Below are 27274 nucleotides of genomic sequence, written 5' to 3' on the forward strand. Positions count from 1 at the left end.
CGGAGAAAAACTTAGCACTTCCAACATTGTATTTCCAAACCCTCGCATTCAGTAATCGTACATCTGTCTCTCTGTCTGAGTCCTGTTTTGTCTCTTCAGCTGACCCGTCGGCATCTATACCATCCCAGGGATAACATTGTAATGTCGCCTGGGCAACAGCTGGACCAGAATTGTCACTTGGCAACTGTTACATACACAACGTGACTCTATGGGGCACAGTTTGTCTCCCTGCGTTCAGGGCAAGTTTTGTAATGGGTAAGAGACTGAACTAGTTTATATATCGATGGAGTCACCAGTGAATGATCTCTTGTTCTTGCACAGGGGTGGGAAACTCCAGTCCTCAAGGGCCACCAACAGGTCAGGTTTTTTGGATATCTCTGCTTCAGCACAGGATGTGCAGTCTTTGAGCCACCTGTGCTGAAGCAGTAGGGTTAGAGCCACTTTTTACAGACCATTGGCCTATTTATTATGCTCACATCTCCAGATGGACATAGGCAAATAATAATACACAGACGCCGTGCAGAGAATGGGGACTCAAAGGGCCCAGGTTGGTTTTCTTTTAACACAAGTTTGACTGAATTTTGTCGAAGACTGAGCCACTGATTGTGCACCTGTGCTGAAGCAGGGATATCCTGAATACCTGGCCTGTTGGTGGCCCTTGAGGACTGGAGTTGCCTACCCCTGTTCTAGCATGTCCCCGTGAAATAAAAAAAAACTTCCACCCTGTAACCCAAACTTCAAAGCCTGTTGAAGGAGAAGCTTAGTATCAAAGGGTCTGAAATGTGCTGAATAATAACTAGTTAGCAGCTTAATGCTTCCCTTCATATAAAATATATTCATAAAGTATAGCCTTGCTCTCACTGCCATTTCATTTATTAGCCTGTACCTCACCAATGTATATCGCAAGGTCACCCCCAACATCCTGCTCTGATTGGCCATTTGTCTTTCTGATGACAGCTGTCAAATGTCAGGTCTTCTCCTAACTTAACACAAGTTGGGTTTGACAATCGTAGCGATGAAATCAATTAAGTTGCCGTTCATTTCCATTTTCACAGCGAAGGACAATGCCTGGGGGGGAAGCAGAACTTCTGAGGCTGGCAGCTTGGATTTAATTATGATTTGGGATGGGTAATTGTCACTGAGAATATTTAATAAAGGTCATCTGGAAACTTTAGGAACGGAACGCACAATTTCACAGCCAGGTGGCTTACCAGGAGGGACCAGCTCATGTCCAGCCGCACTTAGGGCCAAGCGGGGGCATGTCCTGTCCACTCATGGCACATCCATTTGATTCTTCTCCCTTGGCCATTGCACATGCTAGGCCTCTGTGTACTCCTCACTTTTCTCTCTGAGCTCTACCTCTAATTTATATTGGTGCAATTCTCGGATCTGCTTTTCTCCGATATCCTCTCCCCCTCTTTCTCTCTCCCCCTCCGTCATTCTCTCTCCTCCTTTTCACTCTCTCTCTCCCCCCTCTCTGTCATTCTCTTTCGCCTCTTTTTCACTCTCACTGTATCCACATCTGGTTTCCATCTCTGTGGTTCTAGTTTTGGTGTCACCTTTTCCTTGTCTAACGGAGTCCTTTCTCTCCCTCTTCCCTTCCTTCCTCTCTCCCTCTTCCCTTCCTTCCTCTCTCCCTCTTCCCTTCCTTTCTCTCTTCCCTTCCTTTCTCTCTTCCCTCCTTTCTCTCTTCCCTTCCTTTCTCTCCCTCTTCCCTTTCTCTCTCTTCCCTTGCTTTCTCTCCCTCTCCCCTGGCTTCCTCTCTCCCTCACCCCTTCCTCTCCCTCTTCCCTTTCTCTCCCTCTTCCCTTCCTTTCTCTCCCTCTTCCCTTCCTTGCTCTCCCTCTTCCCTTCCTTCCTTCCTCTCACTCTTCCCTTCCTTCCTCTCTCTTCCCTTCCTTCCTCTTTCCCTCTTCCCTTCCTTGCTCTCTCCCTTGCGCTCTCTCTTCCCTTCCTTTCTCACTCTTCCCTTCCTTCCTTCCTTCCTTCCTTCCTTCCTTCCTTCCTTCCTTCCTTCCTTCCTTCCTTCCTTCCTCTCACTCTTCCCTTCCTTCCTCTCTTCCTCCTCCCTTCCTTCTTCACTCTTTCCCTATCTCTTCCTTTCATTTCTGTCCTTTTTTTCTCATTCTCTATTTCACTTGACGAATCTTATTTTACTTTTTCCAACTTGAAGTGACATTTAAACTGCGTCAATTAATGACAAATTTTACGTTCTGAAAAACAATTAGTTCCACTTCCCAAAGCAATGTCCTGGTAATTCCGTCCACCTGCTGCGGTCCTCTCCCCTTTGTCTTTTAATCGCACTGTAGCTAATGAATATACACGTCCCATCTCTCGATTTATTATTTCTTTGTGCCAAACACCAACTCCTACTTCTTCCCCATTACTTTCTATCATTTTTTAGCATTAAGGGACAAAATACATTCATTTTCACAGCAGAACAGAGCACACCCGCCCTGCAGACCTTGGAGCTTTTATACAGAGGTCTCCTGTATATAAAACTGGCAGAACAGGATCAAGGTGCTAGGAATACACCTGTCAGTAATTTATCTCCACATGCCTCATGCTCTGGAATAAATCCTTCTGTAAAGGCAGGGAGGAAGGTCACAGTGCAATGTGATTCCGCCTGACAGGTTGATAATGAAGACTTGATCAATTAGATCTGACTTCTTTTTTTTGTCTCTTGATCTCATCTTTTTTTTTTCTGCCCTACTTTCCTCTACTCCAGACTTGCAAACTTTTGTCCCACTTTATCCAAGCAAAATGTACTTTTACCTTTCAGCTTCACACCAGCCTTGCACCTCATTTGGAAATCGTCTCTTACTCTTTGGAGAAATAATGATGTGAAACGCTAGTTCTGCTAACGGTGCATCTTTGTGAACTTTTAAAAAGCATCAGAAAGATAAATGGAAAAAAATGTATAGGCAATTTATATTGGCAAAATCGTCTCGGTGCAGTAAATGATCACCTGAAAAGGATCCTACTGAAAGTGTTCAGTTTAACGGTCTCTAAATCGTGGAATCATTGCAGAATTATTTTCTTGGTTGTGTATGCAGCTTATTGCTGGCTACAATGTCACGCAATATGTCAAGAGCCGTGAGCTGGAACGGTTCGGTTACATATGTCACAAAACGTGTCAGGAGCAGTGAGCTGGAAGGGTTCGGTTACATATGTCACAAAACGCGTCAGGAGCAGTGAGCTGGAAGGGTTTGGTTACATATGTCACGCAATGCGTCAGGAGCAGTGAGCTGGAAGGGTTCGGTTACATATGTCACGCAATGCGTCAGGAGCAGTGAGCTGGAAGGGTTCGGTTACATAGTTACATATGTCACAAAATGCGTCAGGAGCAGTGAGCTGGAAGGGTTCGGTTACATATGTCCCGCAATGCGTCGGGAGCAGTGAGCTGGAAGGGTTCGGTTACATATGTCACAAAATGCGTCGGGAGCAGTGAGCTGGAAGTGTTCGGTTCCATTAGGTTTTAGCTTGCCGCCGCAGGCCGCATTTAGGATCTGTAGTCTTCCCTTTATGCGCTGCCTCATTTTCACAAAATGCCGGGTAAATAGAGGAACATTTATTTTCCCTAATCCTACAGAATATTTTATTATTTGAGAGATCTGGTGCTGTATTTTGTGCTTCTTTTCCAGCCGGGAGAACTTGAGAAATAGTTCTGTCCGGACCTTATTCTGGGCCCTTCTGGGCTTTCTGTGTGGGGGTGCCAGATCGGCACTATCTCATCTGACAGAATAAGGCCCATGGAAACTCTCAGAGGAGGATTGTCTTACCCAAGGGTTGTCAACTCCAGTCCTCAAGACCTTCCAACAGGTCAGGTTTTTCAGGATATCCCTGCTTCAGCACCGGTGGCTCAATCAGTGGTTCAGTCAGACTGAGCCACTGACTGAACCACCTGTGCAGAAGCAGGGATATCCTGAAAACCTGACCTGTTGGGAGGTTGAGGACTAAAGTTGAGAACCCCTGGTCTAACCTATCTTTCAGCGGCGGCCGGCGTGTGATGTTATATGAGAGTTTTACCGGAGCACTGACTGGTAATCCGGCCATATGTTATAATACCTGTGGCAGTCTGCTTCCCCCATGAAGATTATACAACTATGTAGAAAGGAGTGGGTACAACTGATTTGTCATTGTTCCTGCTTTCATTTTTGCCATAGAATTTTGCGATAGATTCTACGGCAAAAATAAAAGCATAAAGAATTAAATAAATCTGTTGTGCCCACTTCTTTCCTTAATACGGGAATACCGGGGGGGGTTAGAGCAGGGGTGCACAAACTATTTTAGCTGCACGCCCCCTTGCCTGCTCCTCCCCATGCTCGCGTCCCCCTTACCTCTTTTTTTTCGGGGTCTTGTGACATACGTCGCAGCGTCGCCATGGCAACCGGCGTCAAATGACGCCACGGGGTCATGTGACATCACGTTATATGACCCCGCGGCGACACGTCACACTGAGCCTCTGAATCCCGGTAAGTGAAGTTGCAGAGTCCTCACGCGATCCCCCGGCATTTAATATAAATGCCTTGGGGAAGAGCGCGGGGCCTCTGCTACCGCCGCCCCCCCCCCCCAGAAAAATCTCGCGCCCCCCACTTTGCGCACCCCTGGGTTACAGTACCTCTAGTTTTTCATTTGGTTTGTTTCTTACAGAGCTGTGCTCACCATTGTTACAAAATAAAGTGCCCCGTTTTCTGACGTACAGCGGAGCCCGGCCAAAAACCTCAGGGTTTTCTAAAAGTGCATTGCCTCTTGTTCTAAATAATCCCCCTGTCCCTTTCCCGCACCGCACCAGTGCTCTGTAATGCTGCTGCAGACACCGCTTTTTTTAGAACAGGACTGCCTCTCTGGAGAGGTCTGTCCTCTCCCCTGTATTTATTCAGCACTCTTTTCTGCACTGAGCAGCGTTAATGGGATGTGGCTGATTCTAATGAACTTTTACAAGTCGTTAGTGGAGCTCCAGGAAAACCTCGTTGAAGAGCCAGCAGTTTTTCTCCACACTTTTGCATTTTTACAGCTACTAAAATTAGAAGCAGCTGGAAGTGGCTGAGCCGCTGGAGCAAAAGGTCTTCTGCGTTTCATTCATCTTCACGACGCGTTTCGCATTGGAATGACCTTCTAATGAGATACGTTCCAAGGTTTCACACTTAATTAAAGGATGGCACAAGTGATACAGGCCCGGTATTCACTAAACATAGATGGAGGGGCTATTAAAGTCAATGGCAGTTAACGCCGGATCCAGGATCTAAGTTACTGAATCCCAGCCAGAGACAGAATGCTGCATCGAGTCCAATGCTGCAGTGATCAGCATGTTTTATAAAATTCCTGTTTCTAAGTGAACCTGAAAACAAACATATATTCTCAGGAGATGAAAATTCTACATATGTCTTTCCCCATTATCACTTAGCACACAGCGCCTCCACTACAGAGAGGGATCCTGGGTAATGACATGCAAATGAGCACAGTGTCACTCTTTACTTCTCATCCATTTTAACATGGAGCCCTATAAGCTTATGCCTGCCGCATTACACAACTTTTATGCACTGCCTGGGTTAAAGAAGTGCAGAGCCAGTAACCCTACTCATAGACAGCTTTTCTGACTCTGACACTGAGTGTGAAGCAGGGGAACCCGTTTCACTTCCCGGTGTCAGCTCCTTGTGACCTTGTCACTTTATCTCCCTGTGCCTCAGGCACCAAAAACATAGATGTAAGCTCTGCGGGGCAGGAACTGTGTCTGCAAAATATCTCTGTAAAGCGCTGCGTAAAACTAGCAGCGCTATACAAGAACATGCTATTATTATTCTTATATATATTCTCATAATAGAAAAATGACTGCGGGATTTCACAGGGATATATGTGATCAGAATAAAAACAGTGGGGCTTCTCATACAAAGTGTTGCAGGCCTCTCAGGCATAGAAAGGGGTTAAGATTCCCATTATATCAGCAGGAAGCACAGGCTGCGGTAGTTAGGGTGTGATTATCTGGGGGACTATTACCAGGTGATGTTGATCCTTCAGCGCCTTCGTGGGCAATGTCCCATTCTCATCCTGGATCTGGGAGGCTGACAACACCGCCAACCAGTTTTAATCTATAGGTGAATCAATATGTGTCAATGAAACAATTACTAGGGATTAAGCTGCAGGAGCCTAAGGAATCTATGGGCTGTAACATTCTAGTGCCATCCTTAACTCAACAATGCATGAGTGTGTAAATCAGGAGTGGCCAACTGTGCTGAAGCAGGGGTAGCCTTAAAACCTGCCGGTTGGTGGCCCTTGAGGACTGGAGTTGGCCACTCATGGTTTAGATGCCTTAGTGGGAATTCCCACAGACATCCTTTCTCATCTCAGACTTCACGTAATGTCCCTTATTGGCAGAGCCTACAGCTCAAGGCCAATTTATATGACAGTACGTCCCGTCATTTCCTCTCGCAGAGGACTATTCATGTCGGGGAGGTTACAGTCTCAGAGAGCCGACACTTGCGCCCCAACCAGATCTCCCACTTCTAAGGCTAAGAGAAATAATGGTCGTTACGGATTGTCCCACCCAATACTCCGACGTGTTGTGCCCCCCCCCCCCACGCCCCCGAGGTTGGGCAGCTAGTGGTTCTGTACATGATGCAAACTGGACCGGCGAGAATGTAATTAACAGATGTCTTTAAAACTCACACTTGGCTCGGCCTGTAAATGTGGACGGTCAAGGAGACAAGTACAAAATAAGAGAAACATTATAACAATGTCAAACCCTTTGCAACAAAGCAATGAATTCCAGTCCTCTCTAGGAGTACGGGGGTTACGCTTCTTTTCAGGGCACAGTATACTGTTCAGGGGGTGAGGGGGGGGGGGGGTCCAATGACAAATGTTCCTGTGCCTGCAAATTGCTGTAATTGTAACACAAATCTATAGCGCTGGTTAAATGTTCGTGTCTCCTCTGAGATGGGGTAAGAGCGCCCTAGTTCATTAAATATTTTTGCTATTTGCCCCCAAAACATCACACGCTGATAGAACGTAAATCTCCTCCAGAGATCAGTCAGAGACATTTCGCAGGCCGGCCTGAGAAGGGTCTGCTAAAGATGCCCATTTGGTTACTGTTTCCATGGCGATGAGCTCGGATATTCTGTTACAGTGCATGTTTTGTATTAATTGGGTCCACAGATCCAGCAATGCAGACATTAAACCAGGGGTGGGAGATGATGAATACATAAATTAACTAATTAACATAAGCTGCTCAGAGTGACAGATAACAAGATGCTGAGCCCTTCCCTGCTGGGCCCCCACTCACACCCACTAGGAGAATACTGTAGTAATAAGGCTAGAACTACAACTCCCAGCATGCTTTGCTGCTAAATAATGGGATTATAACCAACAAGTCACACACACACACACACACACACACACACACACACACACACACACACACACACACACACACACACACACACACACACACACACACACACACACACACACACACACACACACACACACACACACACACACACACACACACACACACACACACACACACATCTCAGAGTGTGGGATCCCCTGGGGCAGAGATAACCGGTGTTAGGGCGCCACCTGGAGTTTATGTCGGAGAACTGCACAACTCGGCACATTGTAATTCCAAGCGATGGGGAAGTGTTTCCTTTACCCATAACCCCCCTGTCCTTAATCAGAGAGAACCAATAAAGAAGATAAGGAGCGAGTGGGGGGCTCTGCCTAGACACCAGGAGAGGGGGGAGAGGGGGGGAGAGAGGGGAGAGAGGGGGGGGAGAGAGGGGGGGGAGAGAGGGGGGGGAGAGGGGGGGAGAGGGGGGGAGAGGGGGGGGAGAGGGGGGGGAGAGGGGGAGGGAGAGGGGGAGGGAGAGGGGGGGGGGAGAGGGGGAGGGAGAGGGGGGGGGGGGAGAGGGGAGAGGGGGGGGGGGGGAGAGGGGGAGAGGGGGGGGGGGAGAGGGGGAGAGGGGGGGGGAGAGGGGGGGGGGAGAGGGGGAGAGGGGGGGGGGGAGGGGGAGAGGGGGGGGGGAGAGGGGGGGGGAGAGGGGGGAGAGGGGGGGGGGAGAGGGGGGGAGAGGGGGGGGGGAGAGGGGGGGGGGAGAGGGGGAGAGGGGGGGGAGAGGGGGGGGGAGAGAGAGGGGGAGAGGGGGGGGGAGAGGGGGGGGGAGAGGGGGAGAGAGGGAGAGGGGGGGGGAGAGGGGGAGGGAGGGGGGGAGAGGGGGAGGGAGGGGGGGAGAGGGGGAGGGAGGGGGGGAGAGGGGGAGGGAGGGGGGGGAGAGGGGGAGGGAGAGGGGGGGGGGGAGAGGGGGAGGGAGAGGGGGGTGGGGGGAGAGGGGGAGGGAGAGGGGGGGGGGAGAGGGGGAGGGAGAGGGGGAGGGGGGGGGGAGAGGGGGAGGGAGAGGGGGGGGGAGAGGGGGAGGGAGAGGGGGGGGGAGAGGGGGAGGGAGAGGGAGGAGAGGGAGGGGGAGAGGGGGAGAGGGGGGGGGGGGAGAGGGGGGGGGAGAGGGAGGAGGGGGAGAGGGGGGAGGGGGAGAGGGGGGAGGGGGGCATCCAGCCGCTACTGGTGGGTTATGTGCAACTGAAACACGGGCATTTCTTACCGTGTCCGATTTAAGGCGAGAAACATCAGCAGGGAACCCCCAACCAAAGAAAAAGTACAAATCATAATTCAGGTTAAATTGAAAAAAAATGTGGTAGAAAAGGCCTTTTTACCTCTCTTGTCCAGCTAGTATTCGCCATATGAGGAGCGGCTCAGTGAGTAAAGACACTGACTGATAATACGCGACCCTGAGTCTGAAGCCGGGTTCAATTCCTGGTGTCAGCTCCTTGTGACCTTCGGCAGTCACTTTATCTCCCTGTGCCTCAGGCATTAACATCATAGATTGTAGGGACTGTGCCTGCAAAATTCATAAATCCTGTGCACTATAAGTGCTTTTTGCCCCCATTGGGAGAAAAGCATTATATGAAATAAAGTTATTACATGGGGTTTCTTGATAATGTCTAATAGAATTAACTAATACATTGCAGGACCTCCCAAACCCCCCACAAAGATAGCAGCACATTTCCGGCTATATACAGGTATGCAACAGCTGCTGAAAAAATGGTTTCACACAAGAGAATGACACTGGCCCATTTCCAGTAGAATAACTCGCGTGGCGTTCACAGCCGCTGGTGGCGAGATGCGAGAACCTTTCTATAATTAGAACTTCAAGGAGTTGGATTGTTAAGGAGAAGGAGCGGCTCAGTGAGTAACGACACTGACTGGCACTGAGTGTGAAGCAGGAGCCGCTCAGTGAGTAACGACACTGACTGGCACTGAGTGTGAAGCAGGCGAAGGAGCGGCTCAGTGAGTAACGACACTGACTGGCACTGAGTGTGAAGCAGGCGAAGGAGCGGCTCAGTGAGTAACGACACTGACTGGCACTGAGTGTGAAGCAGGCGAAGGAGCGGCTCAGTGAGTAACGACACTGACTGGCACTGAGTGTGAAGCAGGGGAAGGAGTGGCCTCAGTGAGTAACGACACTGACTGGCACTGAGTGTGAAGCAGGAGAAGGAGCGGCTCAGTGAGTAACGACACTGACTGGCACTGAGTGTGAAGCAGGAGAAGGAGCGGCTCAGTGAGTAACGACACTGACAGGCACTGAGTGTGAAGCAGGCGAAGGAGCGGCTCAGTGAGTAACGACACTGACTGGCACCGAGTGTGAAGCAGGAGAAGGAGGCGGATCAGTGAGTAACGACACTGACTGGCACTGAGGTTGAAGCAGAAGGAGCGGCTCAGTGAGTAACGACACTGACTGGCACTGAGTGTGAAGCAGGAGACGGAGTGGCTCAGTGAGTAACGACACTGACTGGCACTGAGTGTGAAGCAGAAGGAGCCACTCAGTGAGTAAAGACACTGACTGGCACTGAGTGTGAAGCAGGAGAAGGAGTGGCTCAGTGAGTAACGACACTGACTGGCACTGAGTGTGAAGCAGAAGGAGCGGCTCAGTGAGTAAAAACACTGACTGGCACTGAGTGTGAAACGGGAACCTGGGATAAGTTACTTTACCACACTGTGCCTTAGCACCAAAAACATAGATTGTAAGCTCCACGGGGCAGGGACCTGTGTCTGCAAAATGTCTCTGCAAAGCGCTATGTAAAACTAGCAGCGCTATACAAGAACATGCTATTATTAATATGTACCAACTTTACCAAAATGTACCATGCGGAAACTCCAGCTCATGTGAAATCTGTCCACGTGTGTTATAGCCACATTACTTCTCCGCCCCCGCACGTGGGGCTCCTGCTCTTCCCATCAATGAAACACACACACAAGCACCACACGAGTACCAGAATTTATTTGTGTCTATCAGGGAATAAAAGGCTTCATTACAAGGACGTCTTAGGACCCGCTACAAAAAAAATAAGTATTTCTTCTCACATTGTGGGTTCTTCGTTCAGCTGCATTAGTGCCGATCGTGCTACTATTCGCACATACACTCCTGTTGACATCAATGTTAATTGCGTAGGCATACCCCCCACTGAGCCCCCAAAACAGTGTTTGATATTAAGGGGGAACGGTCGCACAGCGCCTCCTGCAGAGCAATAGCAGAAGTGACAGTCACGTTACACCTGCACAAGGCGCGGTGTTGTGACAGGGGAGGGGGTGACAGCTTCAACACCCTCTATTTTATGCAACAGCCCGCACCCGTCACCAATTTCTTTGCATTTTATTGTGTTTATATGCTTCTTCAATATATCTTTTTTTTTAACCCTCTCCACCACTGTTTTTTATTGTCTAGATGTGATGCATGTGCAGATGATATTAGCGTTTGAACATATTAAGTAGGCGGGACGTTAAAATGAAGATTTAAAAAAAAAAAATCTTAAGAACAGAACATGCTCAGGGGGCGAGATACTAAACAGTGAGTTATATCTACTTCTGGGGGGATTTCTGCTTTAAGGAGGTGCACCAGAATAGGTCAGGAACTGAAGTAAAGAGAGAAAGCGTCAAATGAATATCAGGTGTATGAAAGTAATTAGAGAGAGTTACAGCAATATGCACGGTGTGGTCAGTACCCGGAAGCGGTCAATACCCAAGGACCCCAAATAAATGACCCTTGGAAGTTCTGCTCTTAAAGCTGCAGTTCAATCAATATCCTACGTGGTTTTTTTTTTAAAATAAATTAGTTCTGTACTATGAGAAAATACTTGAAAAAAATGTATTGTAATTAACACACATTTTTTGTTCCTATAGCAACCATTTACAAAGTCACATCCCCTTCCTCTTCTGAAACAGGCCCTGGCACACCCCTTTTTGAGCCCTGCCCCCTCTTTGCAGTGCACCAATTGTATCTAGTGACTGCCTGGTCACATGATCTTCCCCACAGAACTTTGCATCTTTGGTCCTCTTCTGCTGCACTGACAGCCATTTAGTGAACCCCCGAGCTGAATCTTCGCCGATCGATCACAGGAGAACAGATCAATCGGCAAAACTTGATTAATTACTTGTCAGTGTGCAGATTGTATTGATGCACATATTAAATAATATATATACATACATATATATTTTTTTTTATACGGCAGCTTTTACTGCAGCTTTAAATCTTGGAATATTTCTCCCCTCACATACAGCTGAAGTCTTCACGCAGCGCAGCAGGCGACACTTTCTTTTCCCGTTGGAAGCAGGGGGTCTCCAAAGTGGAACCCACATATCTCTGGCGCTTTAAACTGCAGCGATAGCGGCAGCACCTACGGAGGTATCTCAGGAAACCGGGGGTCCCAACAGCTGAAATCAACACGGTTCAGTTCCAGAGACCCCCTGCTTCAGACCCAATTACACAAAAGTATAGGGTCGCCTGGAGTGCCGCTTTAAGGGGAGATGTTGCTAGGAATGAGTGCGGTCCCCTCCCAGTGGGCGAGATTGACTTTAGTGGAGGATATTTCATGCATGAGTAAGGCCTCGGCCAGGATGGTGCTGAGCGGGCTCGCTGACGCGGGCCGCGATGACATTGCGGCAATGTGTATGGCCAGTGTGAGCGAGCGCGGCTCTGATCTGCTTGCTAAGCAAGCAAATTTGCCGCTTGCTTGCGCCGCTGCGCATGAGTGCCTGCACGCTCAGCGCCACCCTTGCCGCAGCCTTAGGATGGTCAGCCTGGTGTCAGAGTAAGAGCTCCGCCACAGGGAGAATAGTCTGGGAAAGAAGAACGCGGAGACAACGTATGGAAGCTCAACCCCCCTGCGAATGTGCGTTTTACCAAATAGAGGAAAGTCTTAGGCTGGTCATTCACAGCTAGGGGTAGGACTTGCAGAAGAACAGGCCAGACCGTGGCATGGCGTGGCGTGGCCTGCAAGCTCACAGTGCTTGTGGCCAAAGAATTTAACCAAGTGATTCCCACTTACGAGATAAGTATGTAACTATACGATTGGTTCTGTTGTATGTAGCACTGGGGTTCTGTCTTTTGTCTATACATTGTCACATACCCAAAAGCAATCCTGTGATAAATATATATGGTGAAGTGTGTCTGGGTTTGTGTAACTGTGATACAATCCTTCCTACCCCCGACTCACGGCTTTTATGGATACATTGTTTACATTACCTGTTTATGACGTGGAGATTTGATTTTTTTTTTTTTTAATAGCATTACTGGTCCAAGAGAATCTTGCCACCCACAAAGAAACGACGATGAAAATAAGACGTAGGGTTGTGCGCCAGTGCTCAGAGAACCAATCTCTCATCTATTCGGGGAGGGGGAGGAGAGAGGGGCCCTGTTTGGGGAACTCACGTATAATTTCCGCTCTCGCCCTAATCTTATATTGTTTCAATGAAATCTGAGACCTGGTCAAGAATCGAAATCCAGAGAGAGACTGAAGACAGGGGCCCTGCCACCCCTACACCAGTCCTGTTTAGACTGCAGTCAGTACTGCAGCCACAGAGCGGCTCGAGTCTGTAAAGGTTTATCAGAGGGGCCTGTAATTCTGCTCACCAGCACCGAGAGGTCATTGGTTCGGTTGACCCCGTGTTCTGTGTACAATCTGCTATTGGATAATAAAAGTGGAATATCATGTAATCCCACCTGGACTTTACAGAGAATTAGTTAACCTTTCAACGCCAGCAGCCACCCCAAACTCAGGCGTCTCCTTTCCTAAACTTATATAGTAGGAAGACTGATTTTTCTAGGAACGTTTCATGTTATGGATCCTTTCCGCCAATATTCTGAGAATCAAAACCTGTTTCGTAGGAACTCTGTAACTCAACCTGTCCCTGTATTTAGTCCCCGGTTCTGGGTCGATAATACTTTGTTCAGAAGGCCGGACATAGGAATAGCACCAAATAACATCTATTTGTAAACGCAAAAACGAAGAACAAACATCGGGAACGTATGATTGCGGCAGAGTTGCAATCTAAAGCAGCTTTACTCTTGGCCCTGTTTTGCAGCCAAGAGCTACTTTTCACTGCAACCCTGCGGCAGCAATGAAACAGCCTCATTGTGCTTACATCACATTAAATAGAAAACACCAAGTTCAGATTGCACGTAATTCACAGCGGGCACAGTTACATTTTGCTACTAGAAAGTGTCGGGGGGCATCACGGGGGGGGAGGGGGATACGGGTTTATTCATCCTGCTTCCGCTTGGGTTTTTTGGGGTTCCGGGAGCGGCTCTTTGCTTTGCACAGCGGGCAGATCGGCGCGTTGCGGTGAATCTGCTGGTGACAGGACAAGCAGGCCTGGGAGAAAGGAGACATGCGATTGGCTTTCACCTTATTGGACAGTAGCAAGGCCTCAAACTGCTAGAAGCAAATACAGAACCTGTGAAACGCAGCGGGATAAAAGCGATGATATTATGGGATGTGAAGTACCAGGTTTTATTTAGCAGTGGTCAAAGGGGCTTAACAAGAAGTGCCGTGTGTAAACGAACTGAGTGGTGCAAAGCGCTTGAAAAAATAAAAGCAATATTTATTTATTTTGAAAAAAATATTGAAATGGGGGGGGGGGGGAAATATAATGGGGTGTCAGCCACCAATATAGTAAGACAGAGGAAGAGGAGGGACACACCCATCAGTTAAAGACAAAGGGTGCGGTGTCACGGTTACCTTCATGGGCGGCGGCTGCTGGCGGAATGTTGCAGTCTGTCTGGTATCCTGCTTTCTGGCTACTTGTAGCTGCTGTGCTGCGGCTGCAGCTGCTGCAAGGGATTCTGGGATAGACGGCTCCTGAGATTCTGTTTGCCAATCAGCTTTCTGTTTTTCAAAGTAGCTGGAACCAAATAACATAAGACACAGCAAAGCATGAGCCAATCACCCAGTAACTAGAGATATTGTTATATCAATAAGTGAGTGTAAGCTCCCAGGATCAGGGCCCATTACCTTCTCTGTTTGCGCTTGTTTGTCCTTATTGGGTCTGTAATATACATAACTCTGTGACCCCCTCCCTTGTACCACGCGCTGGAATATGTTGGCGCTTTACAAACGTTAACCTTTTTACACAAGCCTGTTGTTGAGTGAAAATTTCATATTTAAAAACATTTGAAAACCACTAGGATACAAAGAGAGAGAGAGGAGATAGGAGGCAGAAAGACCGGGAAAAAAAGGGAAACGGAGTTAACGAGAAAGAAAACAGAGAGAGATAAAAAGCCACAAGGATAATCAGTAGTTTTCTGTATATCTAGTATTCATGTTAAAACATGTTTGCAGGCTGTCAGCATGGAGAGAGATAGACAGATAAGGACTCTGCAATCTCCTGTTCAGATGGAAATACAGATTTGCTGCTTTTGCAAACAGATTTGCTTATTCTGAGATCGCTGACACTGTGGTTGTTTGTTTTTTGGACCCATCTTTGCAAAGCTAAAAAAACGACATGGATTCCCAATGAGAGAAGGACTTTCCCCCACTGGGTGTTAGAAAGAGGCGATGCCCAAAAAACGACATGGATTCCCAACGAGAGAAGGACTTTCCCCCAGTGGGAGTTAGAAAGAGGCGATGCCCAAAAAATGACATGGATTCCCAATGAGAGAAGGACTTTCCCCAACTGGGTGTTAGAAAGAGGCGATGCCCAAAAAACGGCATGGATTCCCAATGAGAGAAGGACTTTCCCCCACTGGGTGTTAGAAAGAGGCGATGCCCAAAAAATGACATGGATTCCCAATGAGAGAAGGACTTTCCCCAACTGGGTGTTAGAAAGAGGCGATGCCCAAAAAAACGGCATGGATTCCCAATGAGAGAAGGACTTTCCCCCACTGGGTGTTAGAAAGAGGCGATGCCCAAAAAACGACATGGATTCCCAACGAGAGAAGGACTTTCCCCCACTGGGTGTTAGAAAGAGGCGATGCCCAAAAAACGACATGGATTCCCAACGAGAGAAGGACTTTCCCCCAGTGGGAGTTAGAAAGAGGCGATGCCCAAAAAACGACATGGATTCCCAACGAGAGAAGGACTTTCCCCCAGTGGGAGTTAGAAAGAGGCGATGCCCAAAAAACGACATGGATTCCCAACGAGAGAAGGACTTTCCCCCACTGGGTGTTAGAAAGAGGCGATGCCCAAAAAACGGCATGGATTCCCAATGAGAGAAGGACTTTCCCCCACTGGGTGTTAGAAAGAGGCGATGCCCAAAAAATGACATGGATTCCCAATGAGAGAAGGACTTTCCCCAACTGGGTGTTAGAAAGAGGCGATGCCCAAAAAACGGCATGGATTCCCAATGAGAGAAGGACTTTCCCCCACTGGGTGTTAGAAAGAGGCGATGCCCAAAAAACGACATGGATTCCCAACGAGAGAAGGACTTTCCCCCACTGGGTGTTAGAAAGAGGCGATGCCCAAAAAACGACATGGATTCCCAACGAGAGAAGGACTTTCCCCCAGTGGGAGTTAGAAAGAGGCGATGCCCAAAAAACGACATGGATTCCCAACGAGAGAAGGACTTTCCCCCACTGGGTGTTAGAAAGAGGCGATGCCCAAAAAACGGCATGGATTCCCAACGAGAGAAGGACTTTCCCCCACTGGGTGTTAGAAAGAGGCGATGCCCAAAAAACGACATGGATTCCCAATGAGAGAAGGACTTCCCCCACTGGGTGTTAGAAAGATGCGATGCCCAAAAAACGGCATGGATTCCCAATGAGAGAAGGACTTCCCCCCACTGGGTGTTAGAAAGATGCGATGCCTCCCTAAGGTGAAATCCAGGACTCCTGGTGGTTGCAACCAATAATGAAGCGATGAGCAAGGACTCACTCCAGGGATAGCTTCTCCTCCTCCTCGCACAGGTCTGGCAGCCGCTGCAGCCCCAAGGTCATCCTAAGGGCGTCCACGTGTTCTTTCAGGGGCTTGTACTCGTCGTGCAGGCGCCGCGTGGATTCCAGCAGCTTGTTCAGGTCATTCTCGGACTGCTTGATGGTGTTTTCCATCTGCACAGGGAAAATACCCATTATACACAGATAGTGTGCTATACACAGATAGTGTGCTATACACAGATCGTGGGCTATACACAGATCGTGTGCTATACACAGATCGTGTGCTATACACAGATAGTGTGCTATACACAGATAGTGTGCTATACACAGATAGTGTGCGTCAGGCAGGGAGGAACGCTCCATTCCAATGTACAGAAGGGCTCAGGAGGGCTCAACTCCAGTCCTCAACCTCCCCCCCCCCTAAAATGGTCATATTTTAAGGATATCCCTGGCTCAAATTGAAGACCACCACTTGTGCTGAGGCAGGGAGGTCCTGAAAACCTGGCCTGTTGGGGGGGTGGTCTTGAGGACTTCAGCACCACTGATGTGAACAAAATCCCTCAATGTAGGAAATGCAGAAACAATATTGCAAAAGCATTGAAACCTTCCAAATCCCCGGAGAGAAACCCCCCCCCCCCCACAGAAAATCACAATATTCAGCAATCACTGTCATTTTGTGCAAGCGTATTTAATCCTTAAAAGCAAGACCCCCTTCCCTTTCATTGTAAGATCAGGTCAGTTTTACTTTCATCCTAAAACCCGTTTCAAATAACGGACATCTCTGAAGCTGCACAGCCAGGCTCTTAATCCAGTTCTTCACCGGGCCGGATCAGAACACATTCAGGAGGACGAGGGTCACAAGCTTATGGCAATGTCGTTTACAGATACATTGAAAGGCTTTGAAATGAGAATCTCTCGTAACATATATTACACTACCGTAACTCAGAGGGGCTCAAGTCCCCCCCACAGGTCAGGTTTTCAGAATATCCCTACTTCAGCACAGGTGGCTCAGCCCCCGCTTCAGCACAGGTAGCTCAGTCCCTGATTCAGCACAGGTTGCGGTCTTTGACTGAGCCTCAGATTGAGCCACCTGTGCTGAAGCTAGGATATCCTGAAAACCTGACCTGTTGGGTTTGGCTTGAGGACGGACATTGAGCCCCCCTGCCTTAACTTACAGGTGAGTTTCAGTGGGAAAAACTGCACTTTGCTCCTGCTAATTTCATACTAGATGAGAATCCAAGCCACACATTGATGAGCCCAGATGTACAGAGAATACAACCTAAAAAGGCTTATTAAACAGATATGTTGTGTACATCCCCCAAACAACTGAACTTTTTCCTTTGCCAAATCTGGTTCAGCCCTTTGCTAAGTGAAGCCCTTTGATGCAGGGAGGGTCAGTAGAACAGGTCAGAGAGGTTAGACATGCAGCTATGAACTTTACCAGTGTGTTTACTATGCATCTCCCCAGGAAACGCTCAGTTTATAAGAGAAAGGATTAAACTTCCATCTTTAATGTAGACTCATTGATCTGGAGCTGGGGGGAGACCGTTTAACGTGCCCAGCTGGCTTTGCTCAGAGCAGAAGCACAACTGTGTACCCGTTCAACCACAGCCGGACCAGATCAGAATCGGAACAAATCCACTGGTAGGATGTAGGGCAGGGGTGCGCAGACTTCTGCACCCCCTGCCTGCTCTCCCCCTGTGTCGCACGCCTCAACCCCCATGCGGCGTCAATTGAGCAACGTTCCCCCCAGTATGCGCACCGCTGAGATAGGGGGATCATACGTGCTGGTGTCTGATTGAATCATCCTGGACACGTTGCATCCTGAAGAGCAGCAGTGTTTGGATGGCAGATACAGCGAGGGCATTTAAAAACGAATGGATAACTTCTTACATATCTTATACTATATTAGTGAAAGCACTGTATGTTTGCCTGCCTGCTGGATGTCCGGTGTCCCTAGGGGAAATCTCATTGGTCCCTTGGGCCGCCCCCGCACACCTCTCATTGGCCTGAGGCGGAGTGACGGCCCAAAGGACACACAGGGACAAAAACACACACACAGGGATATACACACACACACACACACACGGACACACGGACACACGGACACACACACACGGACACACGGACACACGCACACACAGTAGGGGGGGGGGGGGTGTACATTAGCAGCATGTATAACCCGGGGGGGGGGGGGGGGGGCCTCACATACCCGCCGGAGCCTCCGCCTCTTCCTCCCCGAAATCAGCCTCCCCCCCCCCCCCGGCGCCGCTACAGTCAGCGGAGGAGCGAGTGCCCGGGACACAGCGGGGGAGCGGCCACAACAAGCTGCCTCCCGCCTCAGTTCCACGTGGGAGCGGCCGGACGGGTGAGTGAGCGGCCTTCACCTCCCCTCACCCCCCTTCAAATCACCTCCCCTCCACCCCCCCCCCCCCGGCGCCGCTACAGTCAGCGGAGCGAGCGAGCGCCCGGGACACAGCGGGGGACCGGCCACAACAAGCTGCCTCCCGCCCCTTCCCTGAGGCGGAGTCACGGGCCAAAGGACACACAGGGACACAGACACACACACGTAGACACACACACACACAGACGTAGACACACACACACACGTATACACACACACACGTATACACAAACACACACACGTAGACACAAACACACACACGTAGACACACACATACACACGTACACACACACGCACGTAGACACACACGCACGTACACGTAGACACACACACATGTACACGTAGACACGCACACACACATGTACACGTAGACACGTACACACACACACACACACACACACACATGTACATGTACACGTAGACACGTACACACACACACATGTACACGTATACTCACACACATGTACACGTACACACACACATGGAGACATACAAACACATACGTGGAGACATACACACACACACATGTACACATACACACACACGTATACACTCACACACATACACATAATGTATACACACACACACATGTATACACACACATGTATACACACACATACACATGTATACACACACGTGTATACACACACACATGTGTATACACACACACATGTGTATACACACACACATGTGTATACACACACACATGTGTACACACACACATGTGTACACACACACATGTGTACACACACACACACACATGTGTACACACACACACACACACACACGTGTACACACACACACGTACACACACACATGTGTACACACACACACACACATGTGTACACACACACACACATGTGTACACACACACACACATGTGTACACACACACACACATGTGTACACACACACACACATGTGTACACACACACACACACATGTGTACACACACACACACACGTGTACACACACACACGTGTACACACACACACATGTACGCACACACACATGTACACGTAGACACACACACACACATGTACACGTATACTCACACACATGTACACGTACACACACACATGGAGACATACACACACACACACATGGAGACATACAAACACATACGTGGAGACATACACACACACACATGTACACATACACACACACGTATACACTCACACACATACACATAATGTATACACACACACACATGTATACACACACATGTATACACACACATACACATGTATACACACACGTGTATACACACACACATGTGTATACACACACACATGTGTATACACACACACGTGTATACACACACACGTGTATACACACACACATGTGTACACACACATGTGTACACACACACACACACACATGTGTACACACACACACACACACGTGTACACACACACACGTACACACACACATGTGTACACACACACACACATGTGTACACACACACACACATGTGTACACACACACACACATGTGTACACACACACACACATGTGTACACACACACACACACATGTGTACACACACACACACATGTGTACACACACACACGTGTACACACACACACATGTACACACACACACATGTGTACACACACACATGTATATACACACACATGTATACACACACACACATGTATACACACACACACACACGTATACACACACACACACACGTGTATACACACACACGTGTGTACACACACACACACGTGTATACACACACACACACACATGTGTACACACACACACACACACATACAATGTATACACACAAACATGTATACACACACACAAACATGTATACACGTGTATACACACATGTGTATACACACACACGTATACACACACAATATATACATACACACAATGTATACACACACACGTGTATACACACACACACACACACGTGTATACACACACACACGTGTATACACACACACACACGTGTATACACACACGTGTATACACACACACACGTGTATACACACACACACACACACACACACACACACACACACACACACACACACGTGTATACACACACACACACACACACGTGTATACACACACACACGTGTATACACACACACACGTGTATACACACACACACGTGTATACACACACACGTGTATACACACACACACGTGTATACACACACACACCCCAGCACCACCACATCAGCACACCGGTATCCCATGCCCCCCCAGCACACTGGCATTCTCGGCTCCCCACCATTCCCAGCCCCCATCAACACCATCAGCACCCACACATCGCCACCTTTGCACCTCCCCCATCGGCACACCCACATCCGCACCCCCACATCAGCACCAAACCCTCCCAAATCAGCACACCAATACAATCACCATCAGTACAGCCACAGCAGCAGTACCACCGCACATGGGCCGCGTGGACCACTCCTCACCCAAATGCCACACCCACCCCACAAACATCCCGGGCAACGCCGGGGCTCTCAGCTAGTGTGCTCATAAAAAACACTTTCACTTGTCTCAGCCAGGCCCCCAAATCTGCCGCACCCAATAATCACAAAGCGTACAGTGCTTCCACTGCAGCAAGTGGTTCTGGGTAATAAGGTGTTGGAGTACAAGACCCCTATAGAGATTAAAACCCCAAATAGAAAACAATTCAGTCCGGCTGTTTGGAGCAAAACCAGTTCAGGCTGCACACCACGTGGCCAGGACATGGGCAGGGAGGAATTAGTCTGTACAATACTTTGGGAAGTGTCTCAGAGTCACCGTCCTTCACATGCAGAGCGCTCAGTATCACTTCCCCCCCAGAAGGGGGATATGTCTATACTACTATATACTATTGAAGTTCATCGATTATTTGCATCCTATTTTTAATGTCTAGTATATATAGTAGTATAGACATATCCCCCTTCTGGGCTATATGTCTATTTTTAAATTATACTTATTTATTAATAAAATTGATTTTACTTATACAATCTGTTTCACTACCTCTGACCGCATTTTAACATATTAAGGTCTGCAGTGCGTCATAATTAGGGATCTTCTATATCCGTCTGTGGATATACATCTCTCCATTTTCATATATCACCCTCCCGGGCAGCACGCACATTTCATCAGGGGTTTAGAGCAAGGTTTCCTATTTAGTACTAGTTCCTACACTTTATAGCAATACAAATATATCTTTATTGCTATCCTTAGAGTGTTTTGCTATCTTTAAAATAAGGTTGAAATAACTTTGCCTCTAATTTACCAGGTTTTTAAAAAGCAGTCACTGTACCTCTCATAGTTAATGCAGCTTCCACCACGGAGAAGACTTAGTTTTTTTTAGCTGCAAACATTTGTAAATTTCTTACTTTGCAACATATAAATATTCCTTAATCTCACAAATCCGTGAAAGATTAAGGAGATACCCCCTGCCTCTCACCGTGATTAAATGGGGACCGTTGCTGGTTAGTTCCAGTACGTACCACGTTGATATCCGCGTGGATCAGTCGCAGCTCCTCTACGTGAGCCATCTTCTCCTGGAGCAGGAGGTCCATCTCCTGCTTGTATTCCTTCAGGTGTCGCTCCTCCGACTCCAGGGAGTCAAACTCCGATTTCAAACGAGCCTTTATCTTCTCCATCTGAAAAGTCTTGTTCCTTAGAAGGACCGAAAAGGACTAAAGATTAACACTCCATCATATACATTTATTGGGGTAAAACTAGATCATTTACATCATTTTGAAATACATTTGCGTTTCCCTGGTAATCAGAAGCTTTGGAGGGTCTGGAAGATTTTCTCCAATCCCGTGTGATAAGACTGTTTGTGGTAATTTATCCAGCGCTCTTATTTATTGCCTTTCGATTAGGAACTAAACCAGGGGTGCTTAACTCCAATCCTCAAGTCGTCCCCCAACAGGTTAGGTTTTCAGGATAGCCCAGCTTCAGCCAGGTGGCTCAATCAGAGGCTCAGTCGAAGATTGAGCCACCTGTGCTGAAGCAGGGACCCATTGAGCCACCTGTGTTGAAACAGGGACACATTGAGACAACAGTGCTGAAGCAGGTACTGATTAATCTACCTATGCTGAAGCAGGGATAGTCTGAAGATCTGACCTGCTGGGGACATAGAGCAGGGTATTATAGTGTTCCCACTGAAAAGGAAATATTCATTTTGTCACCGGAAACAAAAATGTTACATTTTCAATTTTAAAGTAAAAATCAGACTCTTTTAAAGAAGCCAAAATTATACTTGCCATTTTTTTTTAATGACAATGGACAGTCTCTTAAGAAAAGTGATTCCCATTTTGTGAAAGGGTTAAAAGCACATGTACATTTATTATATAAAAAAAAAGTGTCAATTACTCCCGAGCTTGCGCCTCGCGGTGGGGGATGTTTAGAGCTGGTTTGGAAAACCTGTAATAGCGCTGTATGTGAGCACCAAATTATCCAACACCGGGACAAACTCAGAGCCTGACACCTGTTAAAAACAAGGTAACACAGAACTTACTAATAAAAGGGTAAGAACATACAACTGCCGGCCAGCGACAAAAAGGAACACCCAGAATCCTCTGGGGCGCTGGAAGGCGGCTTGTGCAGCGTCACATCAATGCAAGGACACAGAGGGAGGCCTTACACGCACTGGTGAAAAGATGCACTCAGCCCAGAACTATTGTTATTGAAGGACTAAAGGGGAACGAATAAGGGAAAAGGGCCCAGATAACATGGAAACCCTGAGCCGCGAGATCACGCGTTCCGAATAGCAAACAGCTCTCTCTTTGGAATATCGTCTGATCAACAGATGGGGAAGAGCCGGTCTGACGGAGGACCCCGGACAATACGTTGTGTGAAGAGATGTGCGCCACTCCACTGAATGGGACTCAAGCCCTCTCCAGCACAGAGAAGCAGCTCCAAGGGATATTACATAAGGGCAGATAGACACTGAAGCTGGAACTGAGGGAAAGCACTCAGCCATGTAACCACTATAATATTCCCGCCCCCCCACAGCAGAGACACCTGTGAAGTTACGACATGCAAACGCACTGCTGAAGCTGGTAAATAACCACACTAAAGATTCATCTAGCAATCAATGTCATTCAGTAAGAGAGAGGAGAGACCGAGCTAATAAAGAGAGGCCTGGGCAGTCAGGGGTAAGAGGTAGGGGAAAAGGACACAGACACAGCCAGAGAAACACACACACACACACACACACACACGAGAAACACACTCACAGCTGTGCAAACACACACAGGCACACCCCCCCTCTCCCTATAGCAGGCATGCAATGCACTGGTTTGCAACATGTTGCAGAGGGGTTAACAGACAATGCTTTGTCCCTGCACTGCCCATAATTAAATTACCCATAATAAAATAAAATATCCCCAACACGATAATGACCACAAATAGCACGGGCGCTCTCGGGGCCTTTTACATAGTTACATATAAGATGAGGTTTGGGGGGGGGGGGAAACAAACAGGAAATGTCCATCGAGTTCAACGAATTCTCCCCCTATATTTATCCCCCGCAAGAAAGTCAAACAGGGAACGTCCAATCAGAGGATACCACATGCTGGCGTTTACATTATTCACCTCAAATTCTATTAAGATATATGTTCAAAAAATGGCTTCCTTGAAAAGTAAAAATCAATGTAAAAGGATCTTCGATTACATAAAATAAATTAAAATGTAATTTTGCCAAAACATGAGACATTTGTCAGAAAATCAAACTTTCCAGGGAAGAAGTGGTTTATTTTATTTTTATTTGAAAGTTTGTGTTCTTATTGAAAAATCTTTAAAAAAAAAAATGTACTTTGTGAGCGTGGGCCGTCCCTCTCACTAGGACACCCCGGGGCCTTTATTCAAAGGCATCTTCCCCGTCCTACAAAATAACTTCATTAAAAAAAAATGGGACTCAAATGTTCGCCAGCACGGGGAAGTGGCATCAACGCCTATGGAACAAGGGCCAATGTGGTTATGTGCATGCGAGAAACGCCATCACTAAAAATGATATTAATCTAAAATCAGATGAAGGGATCCTAAGGCACCAAGTATCGCATCACAAGAATTTGCATGCAGCCACCTCAGGGGCGCCGACAGTATTAACAAGTGCATGAAGCTTAGCACCGTGCGAGGGCTGAAGCAATAATTACAGCAGTGTAAAGCCGGGACGGCCAACTCCAGTCCTCAAGGGCCAGCAACAGGTCAGGTTAAGGATACCTGAGCTTCACCGTAGGTGGCTCAGTCTGCTTCAGCACAGGTGGCTCAATCAGTGCCAACCTCAATCAACCTCCTGTGCTGAAGCAGAGACTGATTGAGCTACCTGTGCTGAAGCAGGGATATCCTTAAACCCAGACCGGTGGGTGGCCCTTGAGGACAGGGGTTGGCTGCCCCGATGTAGAGAGGAGACCCCAGGCTACCTTACATATTGTATTCCCACAAATAACCACATCCTAGAAGATGTTAGCTGCGACCTTCGGATTTGGACTTCCCCAAGCTAGGAACGATTTACTCAGCAGCCGCTGTATTACTAATACCATTTAAGTTATATTAAAAATAAAAAATACCGGATTTACTGGTCTGTGTGCAGCATTAATAGTCTGGGTACAAAGAAAGATTCAAATACACACTGCTAATTCCATACAGTTGCTGGAGACCACACATCACTACCAGCCGTAAAAGCCGTCTCCTAACACTTCTACATGTAGCGTGGAAAATAGGGTTTTTTTATAGCTAAAGATGCAGTTCCGCCAAGAAAGACCCATCATATCCAGGGCACATGGCCTTAAAGATATGCTGTATTATTACATACGTCTGCAGTAAAGAATTTGTAGTCCTAAAAAGGCTTGCAATCTAATTAGTGGATGCCTGAGATACTCAGAAACTTGCCTAACTATACACCCAGTATTTAAAATCATAACAGGAATCCGGTATTTTAGAGGCAAATCGTGGCTCTCTGAAGCTGTTATTTTATAGAAATACTACATTATAAAAGCATATCATTTGGTACACTGTACACAGGTGCGATTGGATAATGGTCATTCAAACCCACCTAGTCGGACCATTTTCCATATGTACCAATAAACCTTACATCTCATGTTATTCTCTTTATCCCATTTAAGTGTGGTCACCATATCACCCCTCCCTACTTCTCTGGGAAGCTGTTCCATGCATCCACCACACTTTCACTGCAAAAAAGAGACTCGTGTTCTCTGGGCGCCTCTCCTACGAAAGCAGTCAGCTGCATGCGGTGACCATATTAATAAAAGGAACCAGATGCTCAGGTCTCACAATAAACCCCTTTCCAGCCATTGTCCATAGGAGGATGGAGACTGAAGATGCAGTAGCACTGGACTCCCACTGGAAATGGCTCTAGCCATTGTGTATATGCAACAGACAGAAGCGTGAATGAAAGGGGAAGAGCAGAGAGCATTTCCATTAGCAACACAGCAACAGATCCAGTGACCAAGACACACCATCCATCATTAACCTCTCCAGCTCCGATTGGATAATTATCCTTCCAGGACTAACTGTGAACCCACAGAATGCCTTACAGTAACAAGGGAGGGAGAGGGTGGAATGATATATTTTACTGGACCATCAAGTAGTTGATATGTTACAAGCTTTTCAATCTCTCCGTGTCCTGCATCGTGTCCTACCCCTACCCGGTGAGGTCCGAAAGCATAATGTGATGGCAGAGAACCACTTGCTGCCCCCCACACGTGTCTGCCCGGGTTCTGACCCGCCGTTTGCTCCTTTTCCTTCATATTTAGCCTTCTGTCTATCCCAAACATTTCTGCATTCCCTTACTGTATCGGCCCCTACCACCTGTGCCGGGATGCTGTTCTATTAATCCACCCCCCTCCAACTTCAGGGCATGACCCCTTGTTCTGGCAATAATTCCTATGCTTGGTTCTGTACCGTAACCCAAAGTATAATCTCACAAAATGTGGATCTGAAAGTACAATTCCTGATGCAAAATTTCACAGAAATAAAATCAGTTCTCTTCTTGCAAATATAAACAAAGCATTTGATGCACGACATTGCAAAGAATTACTATATATATATATATATATATATATATATATATATATATATATATATATATATTATACACACACACACATATATACATATATACACATATATATATATATATATATACACATATATACACACACACGTATCAATAAAAATCCTGCAGCCCAGCTTCAATCTGAATCGCCCCCAGCCCTATAAGCCCCCCATTGATAGCCCCCATTGATAGCCCCCCACATGTAGCTGTATTTTCAGCACGATAACAATAGCTATTTTTGCAGAACACAACGCCTGTCAGTGGGAGAGGATCCAGGGGAGGAAGCCAGGCTTTGCACCCTTACCTTATCTCTTTAATGCTCTCCAGTTTGCACATGATCTGCTCATCCCCCATGCTGCTTCTCACTCCCGAAATAAAGCTCCAGTGAAATGTAACAGAACGCCAGCAACACACAGTACAATGGATACAATGTAACACCAGCACAGCTCTGCGAAGGGACAGCGGCGTTGCCGGGGCCGCTGGGACATGTAGTCCGTCCACTGAATTCAGTCCATAGTACTCCGAGGTAGGGACCACAACTCCCAGAAGACACTGCGGCCCCCCGCTGCCTTCACTTCCTGCAGACTTTGCCAGACCGCCTCGGTCGGTCACAGTCTT

General features: G+C 47.6%; 1 protein-coding gene across 2 annotated transcripts; it reads right to left on the reverse strand.

The window, feature by feature from the left end:
• Positions 1-13297: 13297 nt before the first annotated feature.
• On the reverse strand, positions 13298-27144 carry ZC4H2 (zinc finger C4H2-type containing). Of its 2 annotated transcripts, XM_075573549.1 has the most exons (5): positions 26961-27142; positions 22077-22248; positions 16198-16370; positions 14068-14230; positions 13298-13701 (listed from the first exon to the last, which is right to left on the reverse strand). In XM_075573549.1, the coding sequence occupies exons 1-5, from the start codon at positions 27008-27010 to the stop codon at positions 13588-13590; spliced, it is 672 nt and encodes a 223-aa protein (XP_075429664.1). In that variant the 5' UTR covers positions 27011-27142; the 3' UTR covers positions 13298-13587. The 2 variants fall into 2 exon arrangements, with proteins under 2 accessions (XP_075429664.1, XP_075429665.1); XM_075573550.1 differs by lacking the exon at positions 14068-14230 and having other exon boundaries at positions 26961-27144.
• Between the last annotated feature and the right edge of the window lie 130 nt (positions 27145-27274).

Source organism: Ascaphus truei, chromosome 16 (assembly GCF_040206685.1).
Source record: "Ascaphus truei isolate aAscTru1 chromosome 16, aAscTru1.hap1, whole genome shotgun sequence".
Lineage (NCBI taxonomy): Eukaryota > Metazoa > Chordata > Amphibia > Anura > Ascaphidae > Ascaphus > Ascaphus truei.

Excerpts from the sequence above, each read along its gene's own strand:
- ZC4H2 (XM_075573549.1), bottom strand. The coding sequence starts at position 27,010 with ATGGGGGATGAGCAGATCATGTGCAAACTGGAGAGCATTAAAGAGATA. Across the intron at positions 16,371-22,076 it reads TCCACGCGGATATCAACGTG|ATGGAAAACACCATCAAGCA; the intron begins GTACGTACTGGA and ends TTCCCTGTGCAG. Across the intron at positions 13,702-14,067 it reads AGCAGCCGCCGCCCATGAAG|GCCTGCTTGTCCTGTCACCA; the intron begins GTAACCGTGACA and ends CCTTTCTCCCAG.